The sequence below is a fragment of the Hemicordylus capensis genome, chromosome 15 (genome assembly GCF_027244095.1).
Source record: "Hemicordylus capensis ecotype Gifberg chromosome 15, rHemCap1.1.pri, whole genome shotgun sequence".
Lineage (NCBI taxonomy): Eukaryota > Metazoa > Chordata > Lepidosauria > Squamata > Cordylidae > Hemicordylus > Hemicordylus capensis.
In genome coordinates, this window is record NC_069671.1 from 13,903,559 (window position 1) to 13,922,532 (window position 18,974).

The 18,974-nt window shown below is 50.0% G+C and overlaps 1 protein-coding gene across 7 annotated transcripts in view; it reads left to right on the plus strand.

Moving 5' to 3' along the window:
* The window catches only part of KDM2B (lysine demethylase 2B), a 69,385-nt gene that overhangs the window by 35,885 nt on the left and 14,526 nt on the right, over positions 1 to 18,974 (plus strand). For all 7 annotated transcript variants that reach the window (XM_053280168.1, XM_053280169.1, XM_053280170.1 and 4 more), the window contains 3 exons: positions 5,282 to 5,408; positions 7,863 to 8,314; positions 12,071 to 12,157. In XM_053280168.1, the coding sequence (XP_053136143.1) occupies positions 5,282 to 5,408; positions 7,863 to 8,314; positions 12,071 to 12,157 (666 nt within the window). The remainder of the gene's footprint in view (positions 1 to 5,281; positions 5,409 to 7,862; positions 8,315 to 12,070; positions 12,158 to 18,974) is intronic.

The following is an 18,974-nucleotide window of genomic DNA, read 5'->3' on the forward strand; positions in this document are numbered from 1 at the left end:
ACGGGAATGAAAATTGACAGGAATGTCCTCCAAAGATTACCCCATGGAGAGAGGACAGCAATTCATTCTTTATTATCCTAACCCTAATCCTTTTCTCTATGCAAAAATAACAGCAATTTTATCCTAATGGTTGGCGGGCCGGAATAAAGAAGGAGTGATAACTCAGAGAAAGTTGTAAGTGCAGTAAGGCTCTCGCCTATTTTCTGTCTCAGGGTGGGGTGGTGGGGGTAGATGTTGCCAAAAATCACTCTGTGCATTTGTCCCCTAAGATGGTACTGATGTCCAAAATTTGTGGACCCGTTCATGCACTATAATCGGAAGAGCCTACCTGGATCAGACCCAAGGGAGGAGATCTGGACTGGTGGTAGCAAGCATGAATTGTCCCCTTTGCTAAGCAAGCTCCAACCTGGTTTGCATTTAAGTGGGAGACTACATATGTGAGCACTGTAAGATATTCCTCTTGGAGGATGGAGCCGCTCTGGGTAGAGTTCCAAGTTCCCTCCCTGGCAGCATCTCCAAGATAGGGCTGAGAGAGATTCCTGCCTACAACCTTGGAGAAGCCGTTGCCAGTCTGTGTAGACAACACTGAACTAGATGGACCAATGGCCTGACTCAGTATATGGCAGCTTCCTATGTCCTTCTAGTCCAGCATCCTTCTTCCCACAATGGCCAACCAGATGCTTTGGGGGAGACCAAAAAGAGCGCAAAGAGATAGCAGCCCTCTGCTGCTCTTGGCCAACCTGGCTCTTGGCTGATGAAACCCATCGGTCTTTCACATCACACGCTAGCCGTCTCTGGTGTCTGAAGGTTTGCAGAGCAAGTGCGGTTTCCAATACAATGATGAATGAGATCGGCTTGGGAGGAATTGGTTGTGGGTTGGGAACAGGCTAGGCAGGCCCCTAGGAATTCAGACTGACAGTTTGAGATGAATTAGAGGAGAGCTGGTCTTGTGGTAGCAAGCATGACTTGTCCACTTAGCTAAGCAGGATCTGCCCTGGTTGCATATGAATGGGAGACTTGATGTGTGAGCACTGTGAGATATTCCCCTCAGGGGATGGAGCCGCTCTGGGAAGAGCATCTAGGTGCCAAGTTCCTTTCCTGGCTTCTCCAAAATAGGGCTGAGAGAGATTCCTGCCTGCAACCTTGGAGAAGCCGCTGCCAGTCTGTGAACGCAATACTGAGCTAGATGGACCAATGGTCTGACTCAGTATATGGCAGCTGCCTATGTCCTATATCTGCAAATCGGGACCACTTGCATGCCTTTCCTGCCTTGTCTTGCACATTTGAAATAAAAGAACAACAACACTGGCTAAATTTGGTGACGCTCCGAAACCTTTCAGCAAAATGTTGAGCAAATGATGTCTTTAATATTCCCCAGGCATGTGGCTGAAAACGTTTTGAAGGCCGAGGGGTGGAAGGCGGCTTCCTGTTTGTAAGTCAAATTCTTTGCAAATTTTGTTTCCTTCAGTGCTCTCTTGAAGAGAAAAAAAAATTAACTAAAAGAAAACAAAATTGAGTTCCTTTTATTGGTAATTACATTTTTATTCCACTCTTCCTCTAAGGAGCTGAGGGTGACTTACATGAGTCCCCGCTTCCCACTTTATCCTCACAACAACCCTGTAAGGTAGGTTAGGTTGAGAGAGAATAACTTGGCCAAGGTCACCCAGGGAACTGTGAAGTGAAGATTTGAACCCAGGTCTCCCTTACCCTTAACCCTATACTACACTAGATCTCACCACCTTGATGAACATCCTTGTTTTTAGGATGGTTGGTTTCCTTTGGCTGTGACTTTCGGGAGCAGTTTGGCATGTAACTGAAACCCAAGAAGAACTCTCCAGTAGGTTGAAACCCAAGGGGTCGGATGGCTAATGTAGGAGTTATGTACATTGCAGGGATGGTATTGCCAGGAGCTCTCTGTTCTTGGGGGAAAGGTCGGTAGGCAGTACATAGCTGGCACTGGCTGGGGTCAGAGTTTTGCTGGTATAGAGCATGTACGCTTGGATGGTGGGTTATTGGCTGAGAGAGGTGGCTTAGGGAGACATCCTTCCTGAAGGATCCCTTGCAAGGGCAGACTGAGAGTGCTTCTGTGCTTTTCTAGAATGCCTTTGAGATGGCAATGCATTAACATTGATATGAAGAACACAAGATGGCCCCGTTGACCTGGTGCAAGGAACTGGTTGGTTGGACTCTGACCAAGCTGTGTGCCCATGCAATCCCCCCCCCCCATCCTCCATGCACTCAGTTGCTGTCAACATTTCCGAATTTGTTTAAACCAGTTTCCTGTCATGTAGGGAGTGCTTGCAGTTTTCCAGCTTGGACGTCGTGGGAAACAGCGGTTTAACAAACCAGGGAACCTTTGCTTTATTGAGGGGATGAGGGCATTCGTGGATACCCGGCTCATTCTCAGCTGAACAAACCATGGTTTGGGATTGTTGTGTCTGAACCAGGCCATAGTCAGATTTACAGATTAAACTGTGAGCAAGTCAGGTTATTTGTTAGGACAAGATCTGGCGCACAAGTTACCTGTTGGCTACCCAAGCTTAACTTGATTGATTGATTGATTGATTGATTTGATTTCTGATTATATCAAAGAGAGTGGAAGAATGGCTCGGCTTTTATACGGTAGTGCTGTATCAATTACTCCTCCTCTTCCTTCTACTAATTGTGAATTAAATAATACTCTTAATTTGCAGAGCTTTAAAAAAAAAATCTCCTACCTTCTATGGAACTCAATTGGGGTGCAGGCAGGATTACACCTGCCTCAGTTGGACTTGAACGCAGAACCAGACATACTGTTAGTCAGAGGTTCCTGAAGTGCTTTGTTGATTTCATTTATCTGTTTGTTTGACACGGCTATCTCTGCAGGTACCACTTTTCATCGCTGCACAGTGTGTGCTTTGCAATATTTCTCCAGCTCTTCGTCACAACCACCCTGTGAGGTGGGACACGAGAGTTCTCACATTACAGATGGGAAATAGAAGCTGAGAGATCACGGCATCTCATGAGTCAGGCCAAGATTTGAACCCACAGTCACACTCGTGGGATTCATAATGTCAGCCGCTTAATTTGGCCTCAGTAGTAAAGGAGCTAAAATGAGAAGAGGGCAGGCATAGGATCTCCTCTTTAAAAAAAGAAGAAGAAGAAAGACCTCTAATGCCTTTGTGTTAGGCTTGCTTCCCCCCACCCCCCTTTTCCTTAGGCTGAAGTTACACATCTACCTAGGATAATGGTAGGGCAGCATTTTGCCCCATGTCCTAACACGATGGTTGCTCATTCATTTCTATAGCACCATCCATGTACATGGTGTTTTCAAAGTGGGCAGAGAGCTGGTCTTGTGATAGTGAGCACGAATCGTCCCCTTTGCTAAGCAGAGTTCATCTTGGTTTACATTTGGATGGGTGGAAAAACGTGTGAGTGCTGTTAAGATATTCGCTTTAGGGGGTGGGGCAGTGGTAAAGCCCCTGCTTGAGTGTGCATGCAGACGGTCCCAAGTTCAATCCCTGGCAGCATCTCCAGGTAGGGCTGGGAAAGACGCCTGCCGGAAACTTTGTTGAGCTGCTGCCAGTTGGTGCCGTCCATACTGAGCTAGATGGACCAATGGTTTGACATGGAATACATATTCCTATGTTCCTTTGATGAGAGAATAGATCTCTGCCCCTAGGAGCTTACAGTTTAAAATTTGACACAGGGGAAGCAACAGAGGAGAAGATGGGGAGGATAAACAGCTCGAGGAGAGCTGGTCTTGTGGTAGCAAACATGACTTGTCCCCTTAGCTAAGCAGGGTCCACCCTGGTTGCGTATGAATGGGAGACTAGAAGTGTGAGCACTTTAAGATATTTTCCTTAGAGGATGGAGCTGCTCTGGGAAGAGTAAACAGTTCCAAGTTTTCTCCCTGCCAGCATCTCCAAGATAGGGCTGAGAGAGATTCTTGCCTGCAACCTTGGAGAAGCCGCTGCCAGTCTGGGAAGACAAGACTGAGCTAAATGGACCAAGGGTCTGACTCAGTATATGGCAGCTTCCTATGATATGCCACTATTTCAGTTACACATACGTGGGCTCCATAGGGTGTGGGGATTAGGGGGCGTGCCAAAGGGGTTTTTTGAGGAGGATTTTGAAGGAGGTATTTCCTCTGCTTCTGCTCAACATAATTGTCATTGTGTGGAGGAGGGAGAAACACAAGCAGCATACTGATGTTCCAACTTGGGGTAAGTTTTACCTGGATTATGGAGCGGCAGAAAACCCAGAGATCCTGTTTTGGGTGGCAGCTCCTGGGTTCACAAACACAGCCCAGCGGGATCAGACCAAAGGTCCATCTCACTCAGGCTCAGTGTTTTGTGTACAGAAGGTCCCAGGTTCACTCCCTGGCAGCATCTCCAGGAGGGGCTAGGAGAAACTCCTGCCTGAAACCTTGGAGAGCCGCTGCCAGTCAGTGTAGATAAAACTGACCTAAATAGGCCAATGGTCTGACGCTGTATACGGCAGTTTCCTACAGTCCTGTGTTCCCACAGTGGCCACTCAGATGCCTCAAGGGAGCCAACAAGCAGGGCACGGCAGCAACATCCCCCCCTCCCTTCTTGCTTGCTTGTTTGTTCCTAGCACCTGATAATCTGAGATAGATTGCCTCTGACTCTGTGGGTTCCATTTAGCTACCATGGCTAGCTCCGGTTGATCAGCCTCTCCCCTACGGATTTGTCTGATCTGGTTTCAGAGCCAGCGAAGCTGGTGGTCATCACCACAGCCTGTGGCAACGCATTCCATCCGTCAGTGTTGTGTTGTGTGAAGTGCATTCTGACGCATCATCCTGTCCTCGCTCAGTTGGGCTTTTGGGTACACGGAGTGGGTTGGGAATGGGATGCCACTTCTAGGTCATTGGAGAACATCCGCCATTTCTTTTTAATGTGAATTCTCAGAAGAGTAACTTGTGTTTGTGATTGCCTCTCTGTTTAAACTACGGTGGCGAAGTAGATATCTTTGGAGGAGGTGTGCATGTGTTTGGCGGTGGAAGAATCCATCGCAGGAATTCATTCCTTTCTTCCCTCTTCCTCTCCCCACCCCAGGAGAGTGCAAAATTAGTGAACCACCAAATGATATTCAGGCAGGGAGGGAGGGAGGGAAGGAGGATGGCTCATTGCATATTCTGAAGGCGTCCATCTCCCTCGGCTCCCCTCCTCCCGCTCCTGGAAAGGCGCCTTGCGCTCTCGATAAGATGATAAGATGGCTCAAGAAGCTGCAAACTTCCCTGCTTCCCAGATGGACCGACGCTTTCTCGTCTCGTTTTCAGGTGCAAGCCAAGTTCCGTTATCCTTTCTACTATGAGATGTGCTGGTATGTTCTGGAGAGATACGTGTTTTGCATGACCCAACGCTCCCACCTCAGCAAAGAGTACCTGAAAGAATCAATGTTAATTGGTGAGTGGATTCCTTTGCAGTGCAGATTCAGAATGGCCAGGCCAGGAGACGGGACAGCACTCCTCGCTTCTGCATCCTGCGAAAAACAGGTTGTACATTAGAGCCGTGGTGACTGCCGTGGATTATTCCATCATTTGCTAGAGGATCAGGTGTGTGGCTGAACCTCGGGTGTTTTGGCTGGTGCGCCTGGCTCTTACATTAAATTACATTTCTCAAGGCTTTCTATGGGCAAGGGACACAAAAATCCATACTTCACTCTGGTTGGTTTACTGGTTCCCCCCAACTTCATAAGGCTTCTTCACATGGCCATTCAAGGAGCTGTGCACGCTCCCAGTTTCCGGTTGTTGTGTGAGTTAAAAGCTAGTTTGGAGGTGGGGAAAGTTATTGTGCGGGAGGCGGGCACAGGCTTTGATGGTGTCGTCCTCCCCAGGACTTTTACCCGGCACAGTACCAAGGTGGGAAGAAATGCTGTCAGAGCCTAAACCTGCCTCTTACACCATCGCCCTCTCTTCCTCTGACCTAGCTTTTAAATCACACACCACTGAAGATCGGGAGTGCGCACAGCTCCTGAGGTGCTGGGGGTAATAGGGGAGCCAGGGTAGGGTTCCTAGCAAGCAGCATTTGGTTTCCTGATATTGGAGCCCCCCCTCCCCCCCCCCAGGCAGCATATCATCTGTGCAGGCTGACCTGTGGCTGTCCTTCAGGGATACTGAGTCCCCAAGGTCCCCCTCTGTACTAGGGCCCTCCAAGCAGTGTTCTCTCTAACCTTTTTTCATCTGTGTGCAGAATGAGTTTTGTTCCAAGAAACAGTATCAAGGCAGTGTCTGCACACCTGCATTCAGAATGGAGCCTTCCTGATTCAGCCTGTGCAGGATCTAAAATTAACTGAGCGGACATTAAAAAAAAAAGTGTGAGCGCACACCTTAGAGGGAACACTGCCTCCAAGGGTCTTGCTGCTTCTCCTCCTTCTCAGAGAAGCCTCCTACATCTGAGCTCTGAGCCACCAGCAGTTAACATGGCTGTGCTCTACTTGCAGTTATTCCACTCAGCAGAATGAAATGTACGCTTAGAATGATGTGACCAATGAAATCTCTCTCAGTCAGCAAGGACAACCGCACCATCCCCAATTCTCTTTCTGCTTTGTGACATTCCTTTGGCAATTACCCCGGTGGTGTTAAGGTTATGGCAAAAAAATGGCCGGTTGCTTTATTTTCGTGGAGGGAGGATACAAAAGTTGAAGGAAACTTTGCAGAAGGGTTGTGTTCATGGTGGCCTGGCGGTTGCAACCACCGTGAAGTCCTATTTTGAGGTTGCCCAGCTTAGCTAGTTGGTGCCTTGGTTTCATCGTGAGGAAGCCAGAGTATAAAGCAGGCCTGCTCAACTTAGCCCCCCCCCCAGCTGTTTTTGGACTTCAGCTCCCATAATCCCCAGCCACAGTGGCCACTAGCCACTGAGTTGTAGCCACGGAGTTGTAGGCTGGCATCTGCAGGAGGGCTGAAGTTTGCAGCCCTGGAGCTATATAGAACAAGAATGAATTGTGACTCCATTGGGGGTTCACTAAGAAGGGGGAATGGAAATTATGGAAGGGAAACATTTTGCCCTTGCAAATGACCCAACTTGAGCAGGAGTGCATGGTGATGAGGTCATCAGTTTACTGCCCGCCAATCTTCTGGAGTTGTGCCTCTGCTGCCACCAAGTGACAAGCTTTGGTAACAACAGGTGTCAAGACTGAGCCATAAACCAGGAGTCAGGCGTCACATGTGCTCAGGGTCAGAGTTGGGAGGTCAAACAAGTAGTCAGAGCCAGGAGACAAAGCCAAGAGTCAGGTCAAGCCCAGGCAAAGCGCCCCCCTGAACAGGAAGCGTGTACAGCCCTTTCTCTTGAGATGAGCCAATGGCTAGCCGTCGTGGGTGGAGCTGGTCCAGTTGTCGGGAACTTTCGAGGTCCAAACTGGGGCTAAAACTGTACACAGAGCTGTAGGTTGCCAGTTCTAGGCCTGGCAACTCCCTTCAGCCAACACTTAGTAATGGCAGCCAAGCAGTACGTTCAGTTGCCCCGCATAGATCAACCAACCAACCTCCCTGTGGATAAACAGAAAGTTTATCCCGATTGAGTAAGTGATGGACAGTCCTGATTGTGTAAGTGATGGACCATCACTTGCAATGGTATTTGGGCTGCCAGTGACCTGTACAGCAAGAGTGGCTGAGCACTAACTTGGAGAGGGTTTTAATTTGGGGTGTTAACATAGCTCAGTGGTAGAGCATCTGCTTTGCATGCAGAAGGTCCCAGGTTCAATCCCTGGCAGCATCTCTAGGTCAGGCCACGAAAGACTCCTGCCTGAAATTTTGGTGAGCCGCTGCCAGTCAGTGCAGACAATACCGAGCTAGATGGACCAAGGGTCTGACTCGTTATAAGACAGCTTCCTGTGTTAATTACTTTTCTTGTGTTTCCCAGATGCAACAAGGAAACGCAGCTTAGACAGTTTCTCGTCAGATTCCTGGGTAGAGATGGATGAAGAATTGTGTGATGTTCATTCCCAGGAGGAGAAAGATGAGAACTTGGATAAAATCCCCAAGGCCTTGGTGGACGGTTCCTCCTCCCCCAACAGTACACATTCAGAAGGGAAGGAGATTTTGGGAAAGAAACATAAATCCATGGCCACCCGGTTCCTCAAAAGGACTTTATCCAATGAGTCGGATGAAAGCATCAAGTCGACCCCGGCGGACTTTCCCAAAACGCCCACGGGGTCACCAGCCACAGAGGTCTCGGCCAAATGGACTCACCTGACAGAGTTTGAACTGAAGGGTTTGAAAGCCCTGGTCGAAAAACTCGAATCCCTTCCGGAAAATAAGAAATGCATCCCAGAAGGCATTGAGGATCCTCAAGCTCTGTTGGAGGATATGAAGGTGTGTAGATACCATGCTTATTATTATTGTGGGGTTGGAGAAGGGCCACCAGAATGATCGGGGGGTTGGGGCACCCTCACAGGAAAAAGCGAAAACAGTTGAGGCTTTTTTGTTTGGGGGGAAACGAGAAATGAAGGGTGAGGTCATGACTGAGTGGTTAAGCTGAGGCTGCAGAACTTCTACAACAAATATGTATATACTATACTTTTCAACAAATGCTCTCAAAACATAGAATGACTGAGTGAGGGAGTAAACAAAAAAAACAAGCAAACATACAAGTAAATAAAGTTGGTTCCCTCTCCCAAAAGAGCTGACATTCCAAAAGGAAATATAAAGCAAAGTGTCACTTTTTAAAGTGGTGATTCTCCAATCAGCAACAACCACTCGGAGATGCTGTGCTGGAGTTGGGTAGAACAGTCACCGCTTCAAAAGGTGCCACTTTGCTCAGTTAGCAGGGGTTAGGAGAAGTGGCTTTTGAGAGAAGCAGGATCTAAGTGTTTGTGGAGGGAATTGCAAGCAAAGGGGTTTCTCCTGGGCAGAATTACTTTGTTTTGGACAATATCATCTTGGATTGCACAAGGGAGGTGTGTGTGTGTGTTTTGCTGCCAAGCTAATCTCTCTGCACTTGGAGTGTGCAAGTGTTGGCGGATTAGTAGTCTTCTGTACAAAGCCAGTCAACATGGGCCATGCATGTTGTTACTGTTATTTGTGTAGCATTCTCCCGGTGCGTGGTTGGAACATAGGAAGCTGCCATGTACTGAGTAAGACCATTGGTCTATCCAGCTCAGTATTGTCTTCACAGACTGGCAGCAGCTTCTCCACGGTTGCAGGCAGGAATCTCTCTCAACTCTATCTTGGAAAAGCCAGGGAGGGAACATGGAACCTTCTGCTCTTCCCAGAGCGGCTCCATCCCCTGAGAGGAATCTCATAGAAGACAGGTCCTTGCCCCGAGGTGCACCCAATCTGACAACTGGCACATTGGAGAGGAATGGAAGGGACATGGTGACAGGGGAAAACAAGAATATGCCATTATTTCAGTTATGTTAATTTTAGGCTCATTTTCAGTAGAGAGTGGCAATTAAAAGGGCTGTGTTAAAGGCTTCTTAAGAAAAGGTGGGTTTTGTGAAGGGTTTTGCAGAGGGCGGGATATATATATATATATATATATATATATATATAGAGAGAGAGAGAGAGAGAGAGAGAGAGAGAGAGAGAGTCAGCAACAAGAAGAGGTTACATTGCCCTTGCCAGCTATAATGCCCGTGCTGAAGGCAAGAAGGTGCAGACGACAATGCAGTAGCCAACGTACATCCATGTTATACATCAAGGATGAGGAAGCTTTCTCTCAGATATGTTAGCGGTCCATGTGCGTGGAACTTCCGAGTCGGGGCACAATCACTTGAGCCATCCCCCCCACCCCACGTGTGTGGTACTCTCAAGGGTCTGTACCATGCTTGCCCGCCCTCCTCGAGTGTTTAAAATGAGCCGTAAGACAACTTAATGAGGCACTGCTACCCGTCATCGTTCAAACACTTTCCATTTGATTTAGGAGCTTCTGGTATGTGCAGGAAACGGAGGTTTTGCTCTCTGTTGCTCGTCAGGAAAACAAACGACGTCCTGTCAAAGGGATTTTCCTACATGATTAGCAGCTTTGGCGCCAGCCCCTTCCACCCGTCCTCTGTCCTGAAGGCTGGAGGGTCCAGACCGAGTGCATCAAGTAGCCCCTTCTGTTCCTGTAGAAACTCGCTCTGCTGGATGAAATCATGTCTCTCGCCTGTTTAATTACCCATGTCCTGTTTCCCCCCCAGAGAACATCAGTGTTGGTCCCTTGGATTATAAAGAAGATGGGAAGTAGGAGGGCAGAATTATAACTGCGTGGTTTCTGTGTGTGTCTTTTGAATGGGCTTCCCTCTCTCTACCCCATTTCCTGTGCTAACATATATGAAGCTCGTTCACATGATCATTAACTAACAAGTGCCTGTTTCGGGAGCTGTGTGCGCTCCTGATTTTTGATCGACTATGAGTGAAAAGCAAGATGAGGCGCTGTCTGTGCTCATGTCCTGAAGTGGCAGCCGGGTCGGAGGGCTCCGTCCTACCCAGCAGTTGTACCCATTCATTAACGTGGCCGGACAAAAACCCCTCCGATCCAGCTGCTGCTTAGCACACGGTCACTGATGGCACCTCTCTACTTTGTTTTTTCTCACGGTAAAATGTCTGGAACTCCACAGCTCCCCAAACAGGGCAAGACTCTTGTCCTGTCCAGTTCATGAGTGTGTGAACTGCCTTGTTACGAACCCTAACTCCCTGCTAACTGAGCAAAGAGGCACCTTTTAAAAGTGTTGATTCTCTTTATTGAGCAGTGGGGAGAGCAACTGGCCTTCTCCATCCCCAGCACAGCACCCCTCCAGTGGCTGCTGCTGGTGCCTATCTTAGGTTTCTTTTTTAGACTGTGAGCCCTTTACGGACAGGGAGCCATCTTTATTTATATCTCTGTAAACCGCTTTGGGGACTTTGGTTGAAAAGTGGTAGAAAGATAATATCCAGCGTACTCATACTCGTATTTACTAGTTATTGCTCCTGAAATACTTCTACGCCGCTTTCCCAAAAGGCTCGCAGTGGTTTACAAGAGCAGCCATTTACCACCAACAATATTGTATTTCCTGAAGTTGGCTGCCGCTCTCTCCCTTCTCCCACAGTGCCCCTCTCTCCACACAGTTTGGCCAGGAAAGTTGCAGATGGGGGGTGGTATCATGTCAGTCCTGCAGCAGCACGACGCAACTTTTCATCCTCTTTCCCAAAGCATTTCCTTTGCTACGTGGTTGCCCTTGCAAAGCCTCTTCCCCTTTGCTGGCTCCATGACACATCAGTAACATGAGGATATTTTGATTATAAAGTAGCTGGGATCACATATTGTGTTTCCTTCCTTCCTTGGAGAGGAGAGCCTAGTCCAGGGCTGCTCAACTTCGGCCCTCCTGGTTGACAATTCCCATCATCAACTTGGCCACTGTGGCTGGGGATTATGGGAGTTGTAGTCCAAAAACAGCAGGGGGGGTGGCTAAGTTGAGCAGGCCTGCTCTAGTCTTATTCCCCCAAAGGGAAGAGAAGGGCTTGGGAGAGGATAGTCGGCCTTAGCAAGCATGACTTGTCCCCTTAGCTAAGCAGGGTCTGCACTGGTTGCACATGAATGGGAGACTAGAAGTATGAGCACTGGAAGAGATTCCCTTCAGGGGATGGAGCCGCTCTGGGAAGAGCATCTAGGCTCCAAGTTCCCTCTCTGGCTTCTTCAAGATTGGGCTGTGAGAGACTCCTGCCTGCAACCTTGGAGAAGCCGCTGCCAGTCCGTGAAGGCAATACTGAGCTAGATGGACCAATGGTCTGACTTGGTACATGGCAGCTTCCTATGTTCCTTAACATCCGCAGTGGTCAGAGATTCCACAAATGTGGGCCAATTGTAAAAGCCCGACTTCTAGCTGCCTCTGTCCATATTTGCGGCAAGGCTTGCTTTGCTGGTAAGGCTTGCTTTTAGACCTCAACTGGTGAAGAGGCTCAACGGAGGTGATGATCCTGAATATAGAAAGTTTTTGTTTTCAAAGTTAACGCTAGAATCAAAAAATGCCTTTGAGTGCTTCTGAAGCACTGGTTGTGCTTCCCTTCTGGCAAGAGAGGTCCTCTGAATCAGTTGGGCAAGCATTGTGCTCTTGACGAAGCTGCAAGAACGGCTTTCCAGTTAATCTGCCTGTTTCCATTTCAAAACAGAACATCCTGAAGGAGCACGCCGATGACGACCAGAACCTCGCCATTTCTGGAGTCCCTGTGGTATCCTGGCCTAAGAAAAATGCAAAGGTAGGACGTCAGGGTGGAAATCTTCCCTAAAAGCTCTTTCGGCGCCTGTGGGGGGGGGGGTGCGGGGGTTGCTATGAACCTGTTGCCTCTGGAGAGTTCTTTGCAACTGCCCACCGCTGCCCATTTGGGTTACATGCCTAAGCTTGGCAGCTGGTCAGAGTTGCTGGCGAAGAATTTACAGGAGTTGAAGAAGATGTGAGGTGGGTTGGTGACGTAAGCTTTGGGCGGTATAGAAATACGTTAAATAAATAAATAGACAGCCACTCCATCACAGAGCTCATGGAGCAGACGAGAGAAGAGAAAAGCAGTGCCTCTGTGCAGAGCATTTCCTCCCCTAGCTACCTCCTGGGGGCAATCAAATCTGCAGGGCGCTCTGCTCTCTGTCCCATCTGTGGGGGAGGTGAAGACTGCCCTGACACAAGGCCAGGGTTTCTCCTTAGCAGAACAGGAAAAGAAGGTCTGGTTTAATGGAGGAGCATCAACTTTGCATGCAGAAGGCGCCAGGTCTGTGGCTTCTCCACTTAAAAGTGTAGCTGGTGACTGGCAAGGGCTGCTGCCACTCAAAGTAGACAGTTCTGGGTTAGATGGATCCAGGCAGCTTCGTATCTTCACCCAAACGACCAAAGGCTTTCCTGAAGTGTCTTTCTCCGAGGGTCTTTCATCAGACCCTCTCGCTGATGATTTGTCAGTTAGGGGTGGGACAATAGCTTAGTGCAGTGGTTCCCAAACTTGGGGCCTCCAGAGGTTGCTGAACGACAACTCCCATCAGCCCCGGCTACAAATTATAGTGGCTGGGGACGATGGGAGCTGTCATTCAGCAACATCTGGAGGCTCCCAGTTTGGGAACCACTGGCTTAGGGGTAGGACAAATGGTTTGCATGCAGGAGGTCCCAGCTCAGTCCCTGGCAGAAAATCCAGGTCAGGCTGGGAAAAGCCTCTGCTCTGGAGAGCTGCTGCCAGCCAGTGCAGACAGTATCGACCCAGATGGTTCAAGGGTCTGACTCAATCAAAGGCAGTTTCCTGTGTTTCTCTCACCAGATTAAAAACCTGGCTTTTCCATAAACATTTCCTCTAGGCTGTATTTTTTTTTTTAGTAGTTGCATAGGGTTTTTAAAATTACAGAACTGTTAGCCGGCTGTTTTTATTAGTGGTACAGTCTCTCTCTTTCTCTCTCTCCGTGCAAGTTGTATGTTTATATTTTGTGTGTGAGCCATTCTGCGTGCCATGTGAAAAAAATTTTTTTAAATGAATCAATGAGAGGTCAAGGGTGGGAGAAGCAAAAGACAACCAGAGTTTGGAAGGAAGACCGTGAGGCGAAAGCAGCCGCCCACACAACTACTGGCTCCATTACGGAGCCGGCGTGTGCTGGGGGGAGCGGAGGCCGATTGACCCCCGGAAGGTCCAGCATGCCCTGCACAAGCGCACAGGGCATGTTGGAGAGACCCCTGGAGCCGGGAGGCGGCTTTTTGCCTCCCCTCCGGGGGTCTCCTCATGAGTTGCTGCGGAGACACACCGCAGCAACTAACGATTGCTTAAACCAGGTTTGCAGAGCGCTTGCTTTGCAAACCCGGTTTAAGCACCGGGCTACTTAAGCGGGTGACCCGCTTAAGAACCACCAGGCTCGCAGCCGAGCCCGGTGGTTCTCATGGTTGTAGGAAATTGGGCTAGCAGAGCCTAGCCCGATTTTCTCCAATCGTGTGAATAGCCTCCATGGCTCAGTATGGACATCAGGCAGTGCCGTGGTTACGCTTAACTCTGGTTCGGTGTGACACCGGAACTGACAAACCAGAATCAAAAACTGTGGTTTCATGTAGGTCTGCAAAGCTTGGTTGTTGCTAACTCTGGTTTGGTGTGATGTCTGCATGGACAAATGATCGTTACGGCTCTCACTTCACCTCTGGAGGCTGCTGCACTTCGAAACTGGAGTGCTAGGCGGATGGGAAAATGAGAGCAGACGAGCTCCTCTGAACCATGGCCTGCTTGTTGCACATTTGGAAGCGCAAACCATGGCTAGCGAGCACAAGCTATGGTTCTGGAGTGATGAAAGAGTTGAGCCGATAAGTCATTCAGTGCCTGAAGGAGTCATTCTGCATTTATATCCAGTGGAGCACCACAAGCTCTGTCCTGGGCCAGAGTAGAGGGAATGCTTAATGGATTTGTCTTCACAGACTGGCAGTGGCTTCTCCAAGGTTGAGGGCAGGAATCTCTCTCAGCCCGATCTTGGAGATGCTGCCAGGGAGGGAACTGGGAACTTCTGATACTCTTCCCAGAGCGGCTCCATCCCCTGAGGGGGAATATCTGACAGTGCTTACACATCAAGTCTCCCATTCATATATAAACCAGGGCAGACCCTGCTTAGCTAAGGGGACAACTCACGCTTGCTACCCCAAGGCCAACTATCCTCTCCCAAGCCCTTCTCTTCCCCTTGGGGGAATAAGACTAGAGCAGGCCTGCTCAACTTAGCCACCCCCCCCACTGCTGTTTTTGGACTACACCTCCCATAATCCCCGGCCACAGTGGCCCAGTTGATGATGGGAATGGAAGAATTGGCCGAAGTTGAGCAGCCCTGGACCGGAGGGTGGCCCTTCCTGCTGCAATCCCACCCCACCCTTTCACCCCGTTGCTGCCGTGCACAGTGGGAGGCCAGCAGCCCCGGGGAGGGACCCTGCCCCAGGCAGGCAGCTCCCGGCTCTCTCTGTGCTGCAGCCGATGGGGGCTGGCGAGGCAGCCAGGCCGCCTTTGTGCAGGGCACGCCAGGCCCGGGCTGGCAGCGTGGCCATTGGCCGGCCGGCCAAGCCCCGCCCCTTCCTGGCCCGACGTCATGCATATGCATGCGGCGGCGGTGCCCGCCCCCCCCCCCGCCGCCCTCGTCCTCCTGTGTTGTACAGACAGAGCCAGCCCCGCGCGTAGTTGCGGCGGAGCAGCCGCCTCTCGCTCGCTCCAGCCATGTCAGCCGCCTCCCGCCTGGGCCCACCGTGAGCCATGGCCATGTCTGTGAGCCCCGACGAGGAAGACTATGACTCCGAGCAGGAGCAGGTCAGCGGGCGGGGGCAAAGTTTTGCCGCTGGAGGGTGGGGTCCTCGAAGCCTGCCCACCCCCCTGTTGGCGAGTGGGGGGGGGGAGGAGGAGGAGGAGGAAGGAGCAGCAGCAGCAGCAGCAGCAGCGGAGGCGGCTTGCAAGGATGCGGAGTGTCCCTTTGCAAGACGCGATCCAAGCCAGGGGGGTGCGGGGAGCGACCATGCCAGAGCCGGGCGCCCCCCTCCCCCGCCTGGCGGTGGCTCTCCCCCTGCCCCCTTGTCGGGAGTTAAAGCCCCCCGGGGGGCTCCTCCTTGGCTGGGCAGGGGGCGGGCTGGGTGGTGCTTCAGAGGCAGGCTCCTTCCTTGGGGTTGGGACCTCCGGAAGAAGGCGTTTGAGGAACAGGCAGGGGGGAGCCCCCGGAGCGGCAGTTTCCCTCCCTCCCCCCCCCAGCAGATCGCCCAAGAATGGGCACCCCTGTGGTCCACCTTGGGGGAATCTCAGATTTCAGATCTGGCCTCTTCTAGAAGCTGGATCTGAGGGGCTGGGCTGGGGGTGTGAACCAGGGGGCTGGGCTGGGGGAAAGGCAAGGGGCTGGGGGGGGCAGGGTGGTGGTGCCCCACCCATGGGGCTTTCTTTCAACTGGGGGGGTTTATTCTACTGTTTGGATTGTCTCTTAATCTCTGCTGATTTTTAAATTTTGTAGCCCGCCTAGAGAGGTACATATCAGGCAGTAGAAAAACATGATGCACTCATTTGGCATGTTGAGTTTGCTCTGCTCAGGATCAACAAGAATTGGTGGCACCTCAAAAGCGGACAGGTCTCTTGTGGCCCAAGCTTTTGGTGGGCTATAGCCCACTCTGTGTGTGTGTGTGTGTGGCGGGCGGGGGGTGCATTGGGGGTAAGGGGACAATTCTGTGGGGCTGTTTGGGAGCAGGGCTGTGTGAAAACAGCAGGCCTTAGTCCTGAGGACTGCAGTCCTGTGTGTGCTCACCTAAATAAGGCTTTTTGGTCACAGCAGATCTTGTTGCCTCACCCTATGGATATTTTCTAGGAAGCAAGCCCCACTGCTTCCAGTGAGTGCTGTTCCCTCCCAGTGCAGGATTTACAGCCTGATCCTGTAAAAGTGGAGATGGAAGTAGGGCTGTAATCCATTCCACACTTAAAGTGTGCCGTCAAGTCGATTTTGACTCCTGGCGCCCATAGAGCCCTGTGGTTGTCTTTGGTAGAATACAGGAGAGGTTGAACATTGCCTCCTCCCGTGCAGTATGAGATATGATGCTTATCAGCATCTTCTGATATCGCTGCTGTCTGATATAACACCAGCAGGGATTCGAACCAGCAACCTTCTACTTCTTAGTCAAGCATTTCCCTGCTGCGCCACTTAAGGTGACGAGGGGCTCCGGGAACATAGGAAGCTGCCATATACTGAGTCAGACCATTGGTCTATCTAGCTCAGTATTGTCTTCATAGACTGGCAGTGGCTTCTCCAAGGTTGCAGGCAGGAATCTCTCTCAGCCCTATCTTGGAGATGCTGCCAGGGAGGGAACTTGGAACCTAGATGCTCTTCCCAGAGCGGCTTCATCCCCTAAGGGGAATATCTTGCAGTGCTCACACATCAAGTCTCCCATTCAGATGCAACCAGGGCAGACCCTGCTTAGCTATGGGGACAAGTCATGCTTGCTACCACAAGACTAGCTCTCTTCCCTTGTACTAGAATAAAATTAAAGACCAGCTGTGAGCAAACTAGAACAGCAGCAGACATAATGTAATCAGACTTAAAATGCTGCCCATTGTCTGAATAAACAAGGGTAGTTTTTTAATTGGTGTCAGGTGAATGGGTGTGAGGAGGCCCCCCCTACCCCAGACCTGGATCTCCAGCAGATATTTTAATAGTCACAGTAGGACTCTAGCCATTGTGGCTAGGGATGATGGGAGTTGTAGTCCAAAAACATCTGGGAATCCAAGGTTGGGAACCTTTGATTTAGAGCAGGCCTGCTCAGCTTAGGCCTCCCAGCTGTTTTTGGACTGCAACTCCCATAATCCCCAGCCACGGTGGCCAGTAGCCAGGGATTGTGGGAGTTGTAGGCCAACATCTGCAGGAGGGCCAGAGTTGAGCAGCCCTGATTTAGAGCATGTGTTGGCGGTGTCTTGTTTTGCTCCCTACAGATGGACTTAAGACATCTGACAGTGGCGCGTGTGGGTTTCTTGATGTGCGCATATACTCTTTAAAAAAAATAAAGGCCGCATTTCAGTTCTTGGGTGCTGCAGCTGATTCCCTGTGCTCTGCAGTGACTTTTTGGTTACTCAGCTGCAGCCCTCCAGCTGTTCTTGGACTACAGCTCCCAGCATAACCAGCCACAGTGGCCAGTAGTCAGGCATGATGGGAGTTGTAGGCCAACATCTTCAGGAGAGCCGCCATTGAGTAGCCCTGCAGTAAATGGTTGGACTAAAGTGACCAGCTTTGCCTGCTCAGGATGCTGGCTGATGGACACATTGCTTCAGGTGTGGGCTTGAAACCTCTTTGATGCACTCTTGGAAATGTAAAGTTTGAGTCGCAGGTGGTGGGCAGGCCTGGGTTTGCAAATGTGCACACACATAAAGGTTGACTGATTTTTTAAGGTGTGTTTCTAGCCTAGCAAGCATGAGGTTGCTGGTTTGAATCCCCACTGGTATGTTTCCCAGGTATAGGTGTTCCCACTATGGGGAACACCTATATTGGGCAGCAGCGATATAGGAAGGTGCTGAAAGGCATCATTTCATACTGCACAGCGGGAGATGGCAATGGTAAAACGCTCCTGTATTCTACCAAAGAATACAGGACTCTGTGGGTGCCAGGAGTCGACACCGACTCAACGGCACACTTTACCTTTCCAGTGGCAAACTCAAGTTAGCTACCACATAATATGTAAAAAAAAAGGCACACTCCAGGATTCTGTTAGGCTGCACTATACATCCCTAAATGTTTTGAAGGATTTTTAAAAGCAGCCTCAGGTGCTTTTGAATTTTAAAAAGGAAACCCAGGATATAACTATTTTAATAAACACTTCTAAAAAATTATATATTTATTCTCACCCCCATCCCCACTAGAGAAGTTGATCCTGATTTTGTTTCCTGAGGGTAAAGTCCTTAGTAGTTCTTTTTCTTCTGTGTTGATGGCCAGCAATTCTAAAATGCCTGCCTGATGGTCTTCACAGAAAAAGGAACACCCTCTTCACTAATAAAACCTCAACTGAAACTTGTAACAACTTTTGCTTTCACCATTTGTTTTACATTGTGCACTTGGTTTTTAACTAGACAGTCTGATGCGGGGGTGTGACCCCTTTACTAACTGCTGGTCCAGGAAACTGCGCACAAAGAATGTACTGGTCCATGACTCCAAAAACACTGAGAAAACTGGTCTGCACAGACTGGCAGTGGCTTCTCCGAGATTGCAGGCAGGAGTCTGTCTCAACAATATCTTGGAGATGCTGCCAGGGAGGGAACTTGGGACCTTCTGCTCTTCCCAGAGTGGCCCCATCCCCTGAGGGGAATCTCTTACAGTGCTCACATGTGGTCTCTCATTCAAATGCAACCAGAGTGGACCCTGCTTAGCTAAGGGGACAATTCATGCTTGCTATGGGTTTGTCAGCAGACAGATTAGTGTGGAAAGCCTGGAGGCCCTGCGAGATTGAGTGAATTCGCAATTGATATTTTACGTTTATACAGTGCTTGGAAGTGTTCTAAATATTACGTTCTTAGAGCAACCATGTAAGGTGGGTACTGTGTAAAACCCATTTGGCAGATGGTGTGACTGAGGTAG